Consider the following 17,345-nt stretch of genomic DNA (forward strand, 5'->3'; position numbering starts at 1 on the left):
CACGAACTCGGCACATGGATTCGTATCGCGTCGCCCGAGAGCGGATATTCGGCCTTTGTGAGCCCGTTTAATCCTGTGTTTTCCCAAATAATTAGGCCTTTTTTGCTTATGAACTTGTGACTAAGTAAAGCGCCCCTGAGAGGTTGTAACATCAAAGCCCATTCCAACTGGCTGTCCCACGTTTCCGAAAATTGGATTTCTCTCTCTCTCTCTCTCCTCCCCCCGCCCTCTTTTGCTCCATCTTTAAATAAGAAAACTAATTGAATTTAGTTGTAGACTGAACGCATTGAAGAGCTGCCTTTAAAGGTTACAAGGAGACACGGCGATTGTCCTGGGAACCTAAAGGGATGTTAGGGCAGAGAGGCTCCTTCGGCCCAGAAAGGCAGGACAGGAAACACAAAGGCAAAGAAGGATTGGCAGGAAAAAGCAAGGCAACAGAACCCCGGGGGCGGACCTGCAGAAGCCTACCCTGCTCCTATGCTAGGAATAATGAGGTTCTGATTTCTAACCCACCCTATTTCTGAAGCCTCAAGAACATAAGAAGACAAGCCTGCTGGATCAGGCCAAGGGGAGCCCATCTAGTCCAGCACCCTCTTCTCACAGGGGCCAACCAGATACCACATTGGGAAACCCGCAAGCAGGATTCAAACAAAAGAGCCCTCTCCCCTCCTGTGGCTCCCAGCAACTGGTATTCAGAAGCACTGCTGCCTCCAACTGGAGAGGCAGACCACAGCCATCATGGCTAGCAACCATGAATCGCCCCCCTCTGTGAATTTGTCCATCCCTCTTTCAAAGCCATCCATGTTGGTGTCCTTCCTTTTATCTACCTTAGTGTTCCAACATTCAGTTTGTAAAGGGACCCCTGACCATTAGGTCCAGTCGTGACCGACTCTGGGGTTGCAGCGCTCATCTCGCTTTACTGGCCAAGGGAGCCGGCGTACAGCTTCCGGGTCATGTGCCCAGCATGACTAAGCCGCTTCTGGCAAACCAGAGCAGCGCACGGAAACGCCGTTTACCTTCCCGCCAGAGTGGTATCTCTACTTGCTACTATTTCTCTACTTGCACTTTGACATGCTTTCGAGCTGCTAGGTTGGCAGGAGCAGGGACCGAGCAACGGGAGCTCACCCCGTCGCGGGGATTCGAACCGCCGACCTTCTGATCAGCAAGTCCTAGGCTCTGTGGTTTAACCCACAGCGCCCCCCACGTCCTGCGCAGAGCAGGTAACAACCTACAAATCCCCAAAGGAGCAAAGCTTTTCGTAAGAGCCTGGCTGCTGGGTCAGGCCAAAGGCCCGTCTGGTCCAACATCCTGTTCTCCCAGTCGCTGACCTGTTGCCTCTTCTGGGAAGCCAGAAGAGAGCCAGACAATGGCAGAACGTGAGTGCAACAGCATCTGGTATTCGGAGGCATACTGCACGGCAGAGTATAGGTATCATGGATAGTAAGTACTGATAACCTTATTCTTCCATGAACTTTCCTAATCCTCTTTTAAAGCCAACTGTTGCCACCAATCACCCTCCATAGTTTAACAATGCCCTGTTTTGCACCCTTTGACACTCTGCTGCTGAAAAGTGGAACGAGGGGAGAAGGGGCTGCAATGGAATGGAATGGGTGGGAGCTGGGCAAGGACACACCCAAACCATCATTCATTGCAGGAGTACACATCACACAACGCCCCAAACTGGGCTTCTCTATTCATGTCCTGCTGCTGGACGTTTTGTGCATTCGGCTCAAAGCAGGACGCTGTGCAATAAGCAGAGCGTTCTCAGCTGGGTGAGAACTTGAACTGACTTCAAGTCACTCTGGAGGAAGTGGAAGCCAAATGGTTTTCTCCCCCAAACCAGCTCGGCCCCTTGAGTGTGGCATCCCCCCCCCCTGCCAAAATCATGGTCCAATTATCCTCTCTGCTCACCTTCTTCTGGACACAACTCAATACATGTTTACTTCACCAGCCCTGTGGAGGCTGAGGTCTTCCTTCCATTATGTGGCTATTTTATTACTTTATTACTTGTATCTGTTGTTTCCATTATGTTCAGTTCTAATGTTTTAAATGGTATATAGCCTTCAGAACCTCCTGTAAGAAAGGCAGTAAAGAAACCTAGCACACCAAATTTCCGGCAGAGTCAACAGGCAACCTCGCTGTTGGCTTTTGGATGCCTCTTGGGAGACCCTTTTATTCAGCCTTGTTCAATTGCTTGATTTTTTTTTCAAGATGAGCCAGACATTTTAAGGATCATTTCCTACCATGTTTAATGTGTCCTATGTTTGATGGCATTTGCGTATATTGCTGTATGCTGCCTTGGTGTTTTACATGAGTGGGTGTCATATGCACCTTTCTTACAAAGAAAAATAAATAACACACCTTGAGTTTCGGTTTATAGCAGCTACCATCAGAGCTGTCCAGCCAAGTTTGTGCCGGGCATTCACACTGGCACCTTCCTGCAACAACCTGAACAGAGAGAAAGAGGGAGAGGAAGCATATCTGTTAGCCATGGAGCATCTACGACTCAGTTAAACAACCTGCTCATCCACAGACACCTGTAGCTGACCCCCCCTCCCTCCCTCCCATCCCAATCCCTTCTTCCTTGTTTGCTTTCCTGGCTTCTGAACACATTTCCCTTATTCTATATATGCAATATCAGAACAACTAGAAGAGGCAATATAGACAAAAATGGATGTTATTTTAAAACTATTTTCTAAGTTGTATGCTATGGCTTGGAGAAAAGAAGTTTGTCTCCCAGCTGACTGAGAATAGAAAGACTTCTGCTGTGTGTGTGTGTGTGTGTGTGTGTGTGTGCACATATATGTGTATATCAAACTAAAGTTGGGATGGAATTACTTTCACTTGCTTCCCTGAACAGTAGCTTTATTGGGCTGGTAAACTGAAAAAATAATGCTCTGCTTATTTATTTGAGAGTAACCCCATCAAACTCAGTGGGGCTTACTTCCCAGGACTGGGAATTTTCATTTGAGGCAGCCATCCTGAAAACTGGGGTGGGGTTTCTTTATTCTGGACTAATTAATCCAGAATTAACTTTGGCCCCACCCACCTTCAACTGTAGCTCCTCCCCTGCCAGCATGCAACCCCCAAGAGACTACTCCCCACAAGGGAATGTGGCTCTCAAAGGAAAAAGGTTGCCTGCCCCGATGAATGAGGAAGGCAACTTCTGCGCTGCGCCATTTGTCTTCTGAGGACTGCCCATTCACAAGGGATAGCACCCTTCTGTGCAGCCCATCACCCCAAGAGAAGTGTGTGCTCGAGCCAAACAGATTTCCCCTTGCCCACCAAAAAAAAGAGAGAGGAAATGAACCTGTAGTGACGAGCAGCCACGAGCTCCATCTGCCTGGGGGAGGCCCGGATTGGATGTCAACTGGGCAGACAGGGCTGTGTTTACAGGAGTAACCAGAGAGCGCCTTGCAGCTGCATGGCCCATGCTCAAAGCAGCATCGCCTGCGGCAGAAACCCACACCCCTGCTCCATCTGGAAGCTCTCCAAAGGTCCTCCAACCGCCCGACCAAAAGCCGTCCTTAGCTTTGCTGGTCCCCATCACGCTACCTATCACCGGGGCAATCCTAGGCAGATTCACCCCTCAGAGGTCTGTTCCCGTAATTCTACACCAGGGGTGGCCAACGCCTAAGAGACTGCGATCTACTCTCAGTGTTAAAAACTGGCAGTGATCCACCCCCTTTTTGGGGTTCAGGTCAAAGTTGTTGAAGTTTTTTTTTAGGAAGGAGGAAGGCCTGCTTTTTAGGGGTTCAGGGCAAAGAAGGAGGAAAGGAAAGCCTTGATTTCTGAGGGTGCAGGGCAAAAATACTGAGTTTTCTTTAGGGAAGCCAAAGTTGTTAAGCTTCTTTGGGGGGAGGCAGTGATCTACCAGTGATCTACTACAGACGGCCAGTAATCTATCGGTAGACCTGTTGGACATGCCTGCTCTATACAGTTCTATAGGGTTACTTCAGGCACTGCACTGCACTGGCTCTCACCCTGATCCCTCCTGTTATTGCTGTGCTTTCCAGAGGCATTGGTGACTCTGTATGAGCGCTAGGTGAATGCACCACTGGCCTCTCAAGGAGGCGCCTCAAAAAATGCCCTCAGGCAAATCTACCGCGTGATCACATTTGGAATATTGCATACAGTTCTGATCGCCCAACCTCAAAAAGGAGATTGTGGAGTTGGAAAAGGTTCAGAAAAGACCACTCATAATGATCAATGAGTTGGAGTAACTCCCCAAAAGTCTGCAGCGTTTGGGGCTTTTTAGCTTACAAAATACGCGAGTGAGAGGTTGAGGTAACAGAATAATAGACTCTTAAGAGTTGGAAGGGACCCCAAGGGTCTTCTAGTCCAACCCCCTGCAAGGCAGGAATCTCAACTAAAGCATCCAGTGTATAAAATTATGCAGTGTTGAGAAACACTTTTCTCCCTCTCTCAGAATACTAGATCTCCCGGATGTCCAATGAAGCTGAGTATTTGAAGATTCAGGACAGACAAAATTCACTTCTTTGTACAGTGCTGAGTTAAGCAACGGAATCCCCCCCCCCCCAATGCAGAGATGGCCGCCAACTTGGCTTCAGAATAGGAATAGCCATATTCTTGGAGGATAAGGCTCCATTGTGGCCACAAGCCACAATGGCTATGTTGTACTTCCACATAGGTGGAGAAGGAGGGAGATTTGCTGCTTTGCCTCAGGCAGCAAAATGTTTTGGGCCGGCCTTGGCTATAAAACTTTAAACAACGCTCAATGCAAGAAGAGGCACTTGAGTTTCATATCATTGTTCATGTTTACGAGGCTTTCAAGGTTTATACACACACGTGCAGACGCAAAAGCGCTCTGCTTTTTAAAAACAACATCTATTCTATTGGTTACCATTAAAAGAGATATAAGCAAGATGAAATCAAATAATTGCATCGCGATATATAAATCAGAGGGATAAAAATGTAAAAACAAACTACTTCATTACTCTTACAAACAGGAGCCTTCAATATATCAAATGGGGAGAGAATATCCCTTGACAGTACAGTGGCACCTCAGGTTACATACGCTTCACGTTACATACGCTTCAGGTTACAGACTCCGCTAACCCAGAAATAGTACCTCGGGTTAAGAACTTTGCTTCAGGATGAGAACAGAAATCGTGCTACGGCGGCGCGGCAGCATCAGGAGGCCCCATTAGCTAAAGTGGTGCTTCAGGTTAAGAATGGACCTCCGGAACGAATTAAATACTTAACCCAAGGTACCACTGTATTGCCTGTCCAACCACTCAAAGAAAGCTTCTTTTTCTCTCTTCCCTTCTTTGAACATCATCAAAGAAGCCAACCCTCCATTTTTCTCCTCAGCTCACAAAATTTTGGCATGACAAAAGTCTGAGGGTTTATTGATCTGCCCCTCCCCCCAATTTCCCACCTCTTGGTGGTAGGCAAACAGGACACCTTTCCTGGCTCAAATGCACAGACTCAAAGAATGGGGCACTGACTCAAAGAAGGTCACCGAGGAGCCCTTGGCAGAAGATGCTAGGGGACTCAAATCAGGGTGGCTGGTAGCAAGATGCAGGGACCTTCCTTCCTGGGGCAATTGGGGGGCAGCTCTCAGGGAAAGGGAGCTGTTGGCCTGACCCCTCCTACTCTGCAGCGCCCCCCAATAATGGCCAGAGTGCGGTGCTGCAGCTCATCAGCTCAACTGGACCAGGTGCCTGGAGTGGCAATAGGGGCAAGACCAGCCTTATTTAAGCTTGCCTCTGGTTTGGCTCCTCAGTCTGAGCAATCTGTCAGTCAAAGTAGGTGCTCTGGAGACAGCTTTCTCTCAGGCAGCTGCCTGCTGCAAACCAGACCGCCAGCTTGCCTGCCCCAGATGATGATTTTTCCTGCCTCTGCCCCTTCAGATTGATAGTTGCTGCCTTCGAGATTCAACACTCTGCTTCCGCTGGACCACAGCACCTGCCTCTGGGCCCTGGCAAGTGGTAAACGTAGAAACCCGACAAGCCAAGGGATGCAGTTGTTGTGTTTTATGCTATTTGAATTGTACGTCGATTGCGCTTATCAGTTGCACTTCTAACCAGCTAATGGGTAAAATCCAACCAAAATGCAAAAACACAATGAAGCCAGGTATAAATCTCAAACGAATTAAGCCCAAGATGACCAGCAGTCATCTTTGCTCTCTCTCTCCAGAAGCCTCCTTAAAACTGGAAAGGTGTTATGATGACCTGATGTTGAAAGACGAGAGCAAGAGGAGCCTCCAGCAAAGAGTCCTGGGAGAAGGTGCTGCCACCACTGTGAGGTCTCACCTTGCAATGCTCTTGCAGGGCAGGATGCCCCCCAGCCGGTCTTGCACTGAAAAGGATATACCAAGAACTCTGGCCAGCCGGTCTTAGCACCAGGGGAAGCTCATGAGCCAGAAGGCAGAACTCAAAGCTCTGAAGGCTCAAAGCTGAGCCATGAAAAGGAAAAAGGAAATACCCCACTCCAGAAGTGGCAGGGCCCAGTGTCCGCCTTGAACAGTAAAGGTAAGCATGTTCCACAGAAGGACAAGGAGGCAGCCCAGGTAACACCATTTTTAAAAGGACAAGCTGAGTCACAGCAAAGCAATTTCCAACAAGCGGCTGGCTGATTGCTCACTGCTCTTACAGCAGAAGCGGTTAATCTGTGGCCCTCCAGATATTAAAGAAACACAGAGTTGGAAGGGACCCCAAGGGTCCTCTAGTCCAACTGCCTGCAATGCAGGAATCACAACCAAAGAATCCCCAACAGACGGCCATCCTACCTCTGCTTAAAAACCTCCATGGAAGGAACGTCCACCAACTTTTGAGGTAGTTCATTCCACTGTCCAAGACCTCATGTGATCAGAAAGTTCTTCCAAGTATTTAGTCGGAATCTCCTTTCGATTAATTTGAATCTGGGTCCTACCCTCTGGAACAGCAGAAAACAAGCTTGCCTCTTCCTCCAAGTGACAGCCTTTCAGACATCTAAAGATGGCTCTCATATCACCTCAGAGTCTTCTCTTCTCCAAGCGAAACATAACCCAATTCCCTCAAAAATTGCTAAGCTACAACTTCCATCACACCTGACCATTAGCTATGCTCTCTGGGGCTGATGAGAGCTGGAACACAACATCTGGATGGGGCATCATAAGGACTGTGCCTGTTCTGGGTCATGGGAGGTGCTCCAGAGTGACTTTTGCCGCTTGCGCACAGCAAGATGAGGCCACAAAGCCCTCACTGATTACGGTCAGCAACAAGAGCCTGTGTTCAGGAACAGGACACAAATTGCTTAAGGCCCTCTAGAATGATGAACTGAGAAAGTCAGAATGCAGGATGACCGCAGCGCCGTCGAGGAGCACAGCGTGCATCGACATTTCAATTAGGGGCATTTTTTAAAATCAGCACATTGGTGCTGAGCAACTTAGCAGCTTTGTGAAATGGCTGAACTTTATGTTCGGGGCACTCGTGATCATCATTAATATATTCCCAGCCTGATTTAATCACAACAAATCAATAGAGCGACGACCACTGCTCAGCTCCTAGACAACCAAATGTATTTACCAGCAGGGGTATTTTATTGTTAATTAAATAAAATTCTCTGATCAATCTTTAAGGATGTTTACCCGCATTTTAACCAAATAACACCTGAGGCACTCGGCTGAATGGCTCCCTAACAGCTGCTCATCCACAGACACCTAGAGGTGCATTTTCACAGAGTAGCAACACAAGGTTCAGCCAGGAATTTGCAAAGTGGAAGATTAAATCTCATCAGTGTCTCCTGTCCCACAAATACGAGCACTGCAAATTTACAGAAAGAGTTGAAAACTTGGAATTTCATGTGCAGGACTAGAAAGTGAGCCCTGGAGAGCAGGGCTGAGAGACCTGGGAACCATCCAGTTCCCATCAGCCCCAGAAGCCAGCATTTACAAGGGTATTGGCTCATCATCAGGCAAAGGCCTGTTTGAAGAGGAATGTTTTCACCTGGCACCTAAAGGCGTATAATGATGGCGCCAGACGAACCTCCCCGGGGGAGAGCATTCCACAAACCATTGTAATAGTTATGACAGGACACTGTGCAAAATTAGTTGGATAGTCTATGGCATTCTATAAATGCTATTATCATCGTTAGCCTCTGAAAGACAACCTCATCCGACGGAAGTACAAACGTCCCCACCTGAGAATGTTACCACGCAGTCCCTGGAAGAGAGAGGCTGGTTTGCCTGCCTCCCCGGACTAGGATAAACGGGGAAGGTGCAACTCGTAAGAATGTAAGACGAGCTTGCTGGATCAGACCATCGGCCCATCTAGCCTAGCCTCAGCTTCTCACAGTGGACAACTGGATGCCTGTGTGAAACCCACAAGCAGGATTCGAACACAGGAGCAACTCTCCTCTCCTGTGGGCTCTCCAGTAACTAGTATTCAGAAGCGCTGCTGCAATCCCTTATCCAAGCTTCAGGAGCCTGCCAAATTCATGCTTCCTTGTTTATGGTGAGAACCCCCCAACATTCCAGAGGGGGCTTTCTGGCCAAGGGCCTTTGGGAAGATACAAAAAACACCCCACTAATGGGGGGGGGGGGAGAGAGAGAGAAAGAAAGAGAAGGGATACATCTCAGGGAGGCTAAATTTGTTCTTCGGGGGGAGCGAAAGAAGGATGCCCTCCACTTTCAGAGCAAAGAAGGCAGCTGATCTAGTGATTCCTTTGGCTTTGGGCATCTCCTATTGCAGCATAGGCACTCGGCTCCCCTCTCTGCACACCCCCTTCCCGCGCTGAACATATGGGGCTTCTATTCAGGCCTCTGAGCCCGGGAGTTCTGGGTGAGCGACTCCGGGAGCCCAAAGGGCATGTTTGAGTTTGTGCTCAGCGCCTGCGAGCCGGGCCCTCCTGACAGGTGGAGGAAGAGGAAGCTGGAAACTTGAACTTTTGGCCACAACAAAAGCTTCTGTCCCCAGCAGCGGCGGAGGCCAGTTAAACAGCACTTCTCTCCCTCTCCCCACACCCCACCCACTGTCCCCAGATGTTACTGTTTAACAGCCGGGGGGGCTTTAGGGAAACTTTCAACTTCTTTGCGAGGTCCTTCGAGGTTTGCAACACTTACAGAATGAGATCCTTCCCACCCCCTAAACACACACACCAGTAACATAATGGTCTCAAGGGAGAAAAACAGGGCCAGCTTCCTAAAAACGGCCTGTCTAATCGGCCCATTTGCCTCCACTGCTTTCATCCCAAGAGCGAAAACCCAGTAATCCTATAATTGCATAGTTGGAAGGGACTCTCAGGGGTCATCTATTCCAACCCCCTGCAATGCAGGAATTGCAGATAAAGGACCACTGACAGGTGGCCTCCCAACCTCTGTTTAAAAACCTTCAAGGAAGGAGAGTCAATGAGCTCCCGAGGTAATCCTTCTACTGTCAAATAGCTCTTGCCCTCAGAAAGTTCGTCCTAATGCTAAGTCATAATCTCCTTTCTTGCATGTTCTCCCACCTGCAGCAGCAGAAAACAAGCTTGCATCATCACCATCATTTTAACTGTATGCAGCCTTTGAATACTTAAAGCTATGCTGAAGGCGGCTTACAAAATAAAAATATTTATGCAATTACAAATATAACAGAAGTAAAAGCTAAAGGGATCCCTGACCATTAGGTCCAGTTGCGGACGACTCTGGGATTGCGGCACTCATCTTGCTTTATTAGCTGAGGGAGCCGGCGTACAGCTTCTGGGTCATGTAGCCAGCATGACTAGGCCGCTTCTGGCGAACCAGAGCAGCGCACGGAAACTCCGTTTACCTTCCTGCCGGAGTGGTACCTATTTATCTACTTGCACTTTGACGTGCTTTCGAACTGCTAGGTGGGCAGGAGCAGGGACCAAGCAATGAGAGCTCACCCCGTCGCAGGGATCTGAACTGCCGACCTTCTGATTGGCAAGCCCTAGGCTCCGTGGTTTAGACCAGTAGTCTTAAACAATAAGTAAACCACACCTAAAGGCGCACAACCGAACTGAACAATTTCCACATAAATCGTAACATCTAAAAATACAGTATACAAAAAAATAATATCAACAAGAAAACAACGAAAACCCCTAACCAACACCCCAGCGCAAGAGTCTGTTCAGCAACCTCAGCTTTTGTAGCTGGAGTCAGTCCAGGCCCTGCCTCCCAGGCCAGGTAGAAATAGGCCTGCAAGTCAGGGAGCAAGTCCTCCAGGACTCACAGCCAAGATGGTCCATCTTCCATGTGACAGCCCTTCAGAGAGGTGAAGGTGAATATTCTAGCGTGTGACATCTATGTACAGCTCTGACCTTGCAGGCGGACAAGGCAGGCAGAATGGTATCACAGGGAGAGCCAATGCCAGCTTCTGCAAATGTTGGTGAAGATTACCATATTGTTCCGTGTATAAGACTAGGGTTTTTTTACTTTAAAATAAGGTTAAACATCTGGGGGCGTCTTATATACGGATAGTGCATGTGCCCATTTTCTAAATTTGGGGTCCCCAAAAGTAGGGGGTGTCTTATACATGGGGGTGTCTTATACACAGAAAAATACAGTAATTTCTGGATATCTTAGACATGTAACATTAAAGCATTACCGTTCTCCTGCTGCTAGCTTAACTCAAGCCCACACTATTTTCCGAGTGCAAGAGGAGATGGCTGGATGCTGTGTCCCATGAGGGCACAGTGGTGACTTCCAGAGCACATCGTCCAGCCCAGGCCAGCTCACAGGAGCAAGGGGGTCTGGAGAGGCATTTTGGAACCCAAGCTGGCACCATCTCACCTCAGTGCCAGCCTGGTACCTTCAACAGGCAAAGCAGATGGTCTACCACTCGGCTGTGGTCTTTCCCGTTTCTCAAATTATATGCCATCCGAAGGTTTGAACAACTGGCCGAAAGCATTTCCAGAATCGCCTGCTGGGAACGTAAAGCCGAAGCAAGGAGGTGGGAGGGAAAGAGGCCCGGAGACCTGGGCTGACTCAAAGATAATCAGTCCGCTTCCTGCAATTACTGCCAGGGGCCCAGTTCGCTGCCCATCAGGAGCGTTGATGCAGGCCAGACCTCGGCTGCGTTGGGCACAAGGAAGCCATTTCCTGAGACAGGCTGGGAAGAGGTTCGGGGGCGCAGGGAAGAGAGGAGAGGGGGTTATGTGGCGCAGGGGAGGGGGAGAGACCTGGTCGCTGGGCTGTAAAAGACCCTGGACAAAACAGGGGGCATGAAGGCTGATCTGAACAGGGCGAAGTGCAAGGTGGGCATATACCACACAAATATGCCACTCTGCCAGTTCCAGTCATGGCTTGGAGAGTTTTAATCGAACACCCCAGCACGAGGGCACAAGGCACTCAGCCGCTGAGGGTGTGGAAAACTGAACTGTGGCGAAGGGAACACCCCTAAGCATGTACAGAGGGCCTCTCCCTCACAAACAACTGCTAACACCTTTTCAGGGGAAGAGGGTCCAAGGTAGGAAATCAAGCTCTGAGGCATGCTTAATAATAATAGTAATAATAATAATAATAATATTCAGATGCAGAGGTGTCACTTCTAAAGCAAAAGAACAAAAGAAGAGTCTGCAACATCAGACCAAACGGGGCCCATCTAGTCCAGCAGGCTGCTCTCATAGTGGCCAAACAGAAGCCTGTGGCAAACCAGCAAGCAGGATCTGAGCACAAGAGCATTTTCCCCTCCTGTGGTTCCAGCAACTGGTCTTCAGAAGCATTTCTGCCTCTGATCATAGAGGCAGAGCACAGCCACCCTGGCTAGTGGCCACTGATAGCCTTATTCTTCTCTATGAATCTGCCTGGTCCTCTTTTTAGAGGACCAGGCAGATTCTAGGCTGGTGGCCATCACTGCCCCCTCTCGGGGCAACTTCCATAGTTTCGCTTAGAGAAAGCCCATCAGTACATCAACAAATGGACCTCGACCCTTGGCCTCAAGAAAATATATCTGCAGAATCATCATTCCACAACCTGTTGCGTGGCAGCACCCACAATCTGGAACTCCCTGCACGGACCTTCACTGTACCCTTTTCGGTGCCTGCTAAAAACATTTTTGTTTAGACAAGCCTACTCAAACACGTGGCATGTTGATGTGTGCTTTTAATTTTTTTTTTTTTGTTTATGGCTGATTTTTTCTTTTGAATATTTTAAAGAGCAGTCTTTACTGACAGTTTTATTCTCTTTGCAAACTGCTTTGAGGTGGTTGTTGTTGGGTTTTGGTTTTTTTTACAATCAGGTAGTATATAAAAATTGTGAGGTTATATAGATATAATTTTTAGACTGCACACACTAGTGTTTTCTCCCAAGAAGGCTGCACGCCACCAGCAGACATCTCCCAGCCACCCCTCGCACCAGCAGGGCTGAATTCAGGGGGCTCACCTGTCCACTTCGGAAATGTTGTTGATCCGTGCAGCTTCCAGTAGAGAGTCTTCTGGAAAAGACAAAGGAGAGGAATTGCTGTGAACTGGAGGTGGTGAGAAGGACAGGCAAGAAGAGAAAAGACACCCCCCTTTTTTTAAAGGAAGTTTCCTGCTTTCTGCCAGGTTTGGTTCTGGGGGGACCACTTGGAGCTGCTCAGTTATTGCCTCCCACCCCTCAAAGCTGATTCCCAAAGAACCAACCCCCCCTCCAAGAATCCCACTATCAGGTCCACATTGATATTACTATCAGGTGTTTGACCAGGCAGTCCCTCCACTTAAATTTCTTTGAGACAGAACAGAATTTCTGTCTGGCACAAGCCACAGAAATCAACGCACAAACACCTGCTTTTAGAGCCACAGCACTGCCTCCTGAGCCAGGCAACCACACGTTTTGGGGGGCCAGTGGCCTTTCCCAAACCCTGGGGAATTTTCTGTCCACAGTAAAGCAAGGGTTGTGAGCACCTCAGTGGTTAAATTGGAACAATTCACGCAGTTAAACTTGCTCCTGCAGGAGGCAGAGACAGTCACTGACCTGAAAGGCCTTAAAAGATCATTAGGTTTGGTTTGTTTCCTGCCGCTCCAGAAGGTAAGACCCAAACCAAAATATTCCAATGGCAAGAAAGGAGATTCTGACTAAACATTAGCAAGAATCTTCTGATGGTAAGAGCTGGAATGGACAATTCCTGTGTTGCAGGGGGTTGGACTAGATGACCCTTGGGTACATTCCTCCTCTACAATTCTATGATTCTGGGTGTTGCCCCCACACTCCCAGGGTAAGACCCTGAAGATAGACTTCAGTGCATAAGCTACAAGGCAAGGAGCAACAATCAAAACCTCTTTTAATGCACAGCTGGACTCAAAACAAAAGCTGATCCCTGCTGTGAGAAAGGCCCAGGAACGAGTCTTTTGCAACAGTCTTCCTGGGGCTCTCGATGGTCTGGACTACAAGTCCCATCAGCCCCAGCCAGCACACATGACTTGTAGTCCAAAAACAAGCTGGGGAAGGCTGCAAACCTCAAGCTGCATAAGGTTGCCACTTTGGGAACAGGTGGTTCAAATATGCCACCTCCTGGCCGTAATGCTGTAAGTACACCCTGCAAAACTAGCCTCAAAATGCACTTTGAGGACGAGAATGTAAAGCAGGACTAATTGTTTTGATAATAATAATTATGAACTTTATCAAAAACCATTACTGTAACAACTGTTGCAACGGAAAGAAACTAAACCTCACCTCTTTAACAGATCATCAACTGAACTTTGATTTAAAAATATTTTGACTATGGCAGGCCAACACGGCTACCTATCTGTAACTAAAGCTAAAAAACGACACAGAAAATATCAAGTTTCTGCCACATTTTTTGGAGATGTTAGGGTGTGCCTGGGCACACCCTGTAAGCACAACTAAGCTCACAGGAAAAAGGAGAACCCCCTCTTAGAATTAATTACTGTCCTGAGACACCAACAGGCAAATGAATTGAGAAGAGCAGCATGGGCAAATCCCCTAGGAAATATGCTGGTTTGGGCCAATGGAAGTTGTAGTCCAAAACAACCAAGGGAAGGGGCACCAGGCTGGTTAACAGGAACGCAGAACACTGACGCCCAAATTCTAAATTATTACTTATTGTATCCTTTATTACATTTATATCCACCTTTCCCTCCAAGGAGCTCAGGTTCTCCTCCTCTGTGCTTTCTCCTCGCAACAACACTGTAGGGCAGGTTAGGCTGAGATGGGGTGTCTGGCACCCAGGGTCACCCAGGGGGCTTCATGGCTGACTGGGCGTTTCTCCTAGGTCCTAGCCCAACCCTCCAACCACTAAGCACACTGCCTTTTATTAGCCTTGCTTCAACGGTTCAAAGAGCACTCCAGCGCATGCAGGAATTAAGGCAGGCGAATCATTTCTCTAGGCTGGATATATAATGATGGGAAAAGCAAGGAACTCACCACAGGAGGAGCCAGTGTGGGGTAGCGGTTAGTGTTGGACTAGGACCAGGAAGAGATCAGGGTTCGAATCCCCCAACTGGCCACTACGTAACTCACTAGGTGTGATCTGGAGGGCCGGTCAGTGCCTCTCTCGGCCTAACCTACCTCTCAGGGTTGTTGCGGAGGTTGAAACAAGTGGTGGGTGAAACCATACATTGAGCTCCTTGGAGAAAAGGGCAAGATAATAATGCAATTATGTTTATTATTTATAGTAAGCAGGGCCGGCCTGCCCGGCCTCAGACAGCAGGCTGTGTACAGCTGGGAGGAGTGGCACATCCACACCCTGAGGAGCCAGCCACTCACTGCCTCCTCTGCTTGTCACCCGCCTCTTCTGCCTCTTCTCCAGCCTCCCTCAGCCCACCGGGGCTTCCCTGGGCTGCCTCAGGCGGCAGCAACAGGAGAGGGGGCAGTAGCGGAGGGTGAGGCGGCAGTGGACGAGCCTCTTTCCGCTTTGCCCCAGGTGGTGAAACGACCTGGTCTCCCCAACAGCAAGCAAAAACCCCCAAAGCCCCAGCATCCCTGGTCAACCTCCCCACCGTCCCTCACACAGGACTAGCGGCTTGAGTTCCTCCTGCCAGAGAGCGTCGCCCTGCGGTCACCTTTGGAGACGTTGCCCTTGCTGTAGCAGAATGCCAGCCCGGCGGCTGCCACGGCGGTGGCAGCGAAGGACGGGATCCTGGGTCCGCGCCTGTTGCCGCGGTTCCCTTTGCTGCGGTGGCGCCCGGCCCGCTCCGGGTTGGGCCAGAGGCGCAGGCCGCTGGGCTCCCTGCGGAGCGGGTGGGCGCTAGCGTCCCCAGACGGCAGCTGCTGCTGCTCCTCCTCCTGGCAGGGCAGCCTGGGCAGCCAGCCTCCTTCGGCTGCCGCCCTTTTGCCCGCCGCCAGGGCGGCGCCCGCCTCGCAGGGGTATCTTCCCAGCTGCTGCGCGTCCTGCCCCCTGGCGGCCGGCGCCTTGAACTGCGGCCACAGCGCCTCGTCCCCGCAGCGCCCCCTAGAGGGCGCGCGGCGGCGCTGCAGCTTCGCCAGCCTCACTTCTTCTTCTTCCTCCTCTTCTCCCGCCGCCTGGCGCTGCGGGCGGCCCCTAGCGGCCTCGCCTGGGTACTGCAGCTCCTCGCGCCCGGCCAGCGACGACGAGGCCGACGCCGCGGACGTCGCCGAGGCCCCGCGCACCGCCAGCGGGAGCCCCGCCCTCGCCCCGAAGAGCCGCGCCAGACCCGGCGGCAGAGGCCTGCTCATCAGGCAGGCCAGCATCTCCGCCCCGCGCCGGGTCGGGCCGGCCTAGTGCCCGCCACCACGGTCCTGTCACCCTGGAAACCAAGATGGCGGACGAGCCCAGGGCGCCGGCGCTGTGAGGAGAGGACGAGCGCCGGCGTGAAAAGGGATCATGGGGGATGTAGTCCTGCGGTCCTTTGAAGACGGCCGAGCACGGCCGAGGGAGCACTACGTTTCCCGTGGATACGCGGGCGCCCCCCCCCCTCCGCGCGCGTGCGTCAACAAAGAGCTGCCTTCGTAGGCGGAAATGCCTGTTGGGAAATGTAGGCGGACATGCGCAGGAGAGCGGCGGACCTTTATCCGGTAGGGAGGAGGCGGCTGTTGTTGTTGCTGCGAAGGCGGCGGCTATTGCGATTGGCTGGAGGGAAGGCGCGCTCTAGGCCGCGAGTTCGAGACCCGCCACTGGACAAAAGTGTGGCGTGGAGGGAGGGGTATCTTATTTAATATAATTAAATTGATTTTCAGGGCAACTGCTGGTCTGTTTCCTAATGGAAAAGTGATTGTTCCCCAGAGTGAGCCTCTCCCTGCAGGAGGTTAGCAGACCCAGCCCATTGGGAGAGGCAGTATTGTACAATGGTTAGAGCGTCGGACCAGGAGCTAGGAGGGACCAGGGTTCAAACTAGGGTTGCAGCTATAGCATTGCTAGTGGTGTGCATGGCCACAACTTCTACTGTGACCCTTTTCTTCTTTGTTGTTTATGACTACTTTGGTTAAAATTGTAATTTGTTATATTTTTGCAGTTGGATGTGTTTGCAGCAGAAGGCACGCACACACACTTTGGATCAGACCAAAGGTCCACTTACTTCAGCATCTTCCATCCCATAATGGCCCACCAGGTTCCCTGAAAGCCCAACAAGCAGGTGACAGCTTTCTTCTGGTTTTGCTTCTAGACAATTCATTTTCCAAGGTAGACTGTCTCTGAGCATGGAGGTTCATTAGCTTTGCCAGAACAGAATCGTCATTGTCTAGTCCAGTTCTGAAGCCGCTGCCACATTTTGGGGCCACAAATGTGAATCTCCTGCTGGTCACTTTCACGGGATGATTCTGGAGCTGTAGGATTGTGGGAGAGGGGAAAATGTACATCTCTCTTTCTCCACATCAACTGCCTTTTGTTCTACACCATGGGTAGGCAAACTAAGGCCCGGGAGCCGGATCCAGCCCAATCGCCTTCTAAATCTGGCCTGCGGATGGTCTGGGAATCAGCATGTTTTTACATGAGTAGAATGTGTGCTTTTATTTAAAATTGCTTCTCTGGGTTATTTGTGGGGCATAGGAATTTGTTCATTCCCCCCCCCAATATAGTCCGGCCCCCACAAGGTCTGAGGGACAGTGGACCGGCCCCCTGCTGAAAAAGTTTGCTGACCCCTGTTCCACACCATTTCCAACCCTCTGAAATCCTCCAAGCAGGATCTGGTTTCCAGCAACTAATATTCAGACACGTTTACTACCTTCAGCTGCGGAGGCAGAGCAGAGCCATTGCTAGTCATGTCCTCAATGAACTTGTCTAATCTGCTTCTAAAGCCGTCCACGTTGGTAACCATCTCTGCCTCCTTCAGGTGCAACGTCCATAGTTTAACTTGCACTTCACAAAGAAATTACTTCTTTTATCTGCCCTGAATCTTTTAAGATGCCACAGGACTCCTTGCAGGCTTATATCTCAGGAGCACAACAACCCTGTAAAGGAGGCCCAGTTGCAGTACAGTGGTGCCTTGCAAGACAAAATTAA

The 17,345-nt window shown here is 50.1% G+C and overlaps 1 protein-coding gene across 2 annotated transcripts in view; it reads right to left on the reverse strand.

Moving 5' to 3' along the window:
• The window catches only part of CLPB (ClpB family mitochondrial disaggregase), a 71,391-nt gene extending 55,504 nt beyond the window's left edge, over positions 1-15,887 (reverse strand). The window contains exons 1-3 of one of the 2 annotated variants that reach the window (XM_083499549.1): positions 14,950-15,887; positions 12,329-12,380; positions 2,362-2,448 (exon numbers count right to left, since the gene is read on the reverse strand). In XM_083499549.1, coding sequence (XP_083355675.1) covers positions 2,362-2,448; positions 12,329-12,380; positions 14,950-15,598 — 788 coding nt within the window. In that variant the 5' untranslated portion in view covers positions 15,599-15,887. The remainder of the gene's footprint in view (positions 1-2,361; positions 2,449-12,328; positions 12,381-14,949) is intronic. The other variant, XM_083499550.1, reaches the window with a different exon arrangement.
• Positions 15,888-17,345: the final 1,458 nt, after the last annotated feature.

This window comes from Podarcis liolepis (assembly GCF_965112155.1).
Source record: "Podarcis liolepis genome assembly, chromosome: 4".
In the NCBI taxonomy this organism is placed as follows: Eukaryota; Metazoa; Chordata; class Lepidosauria; order Squamata; family Lacertidae; genus Podarcis; species Podarcis liolepis.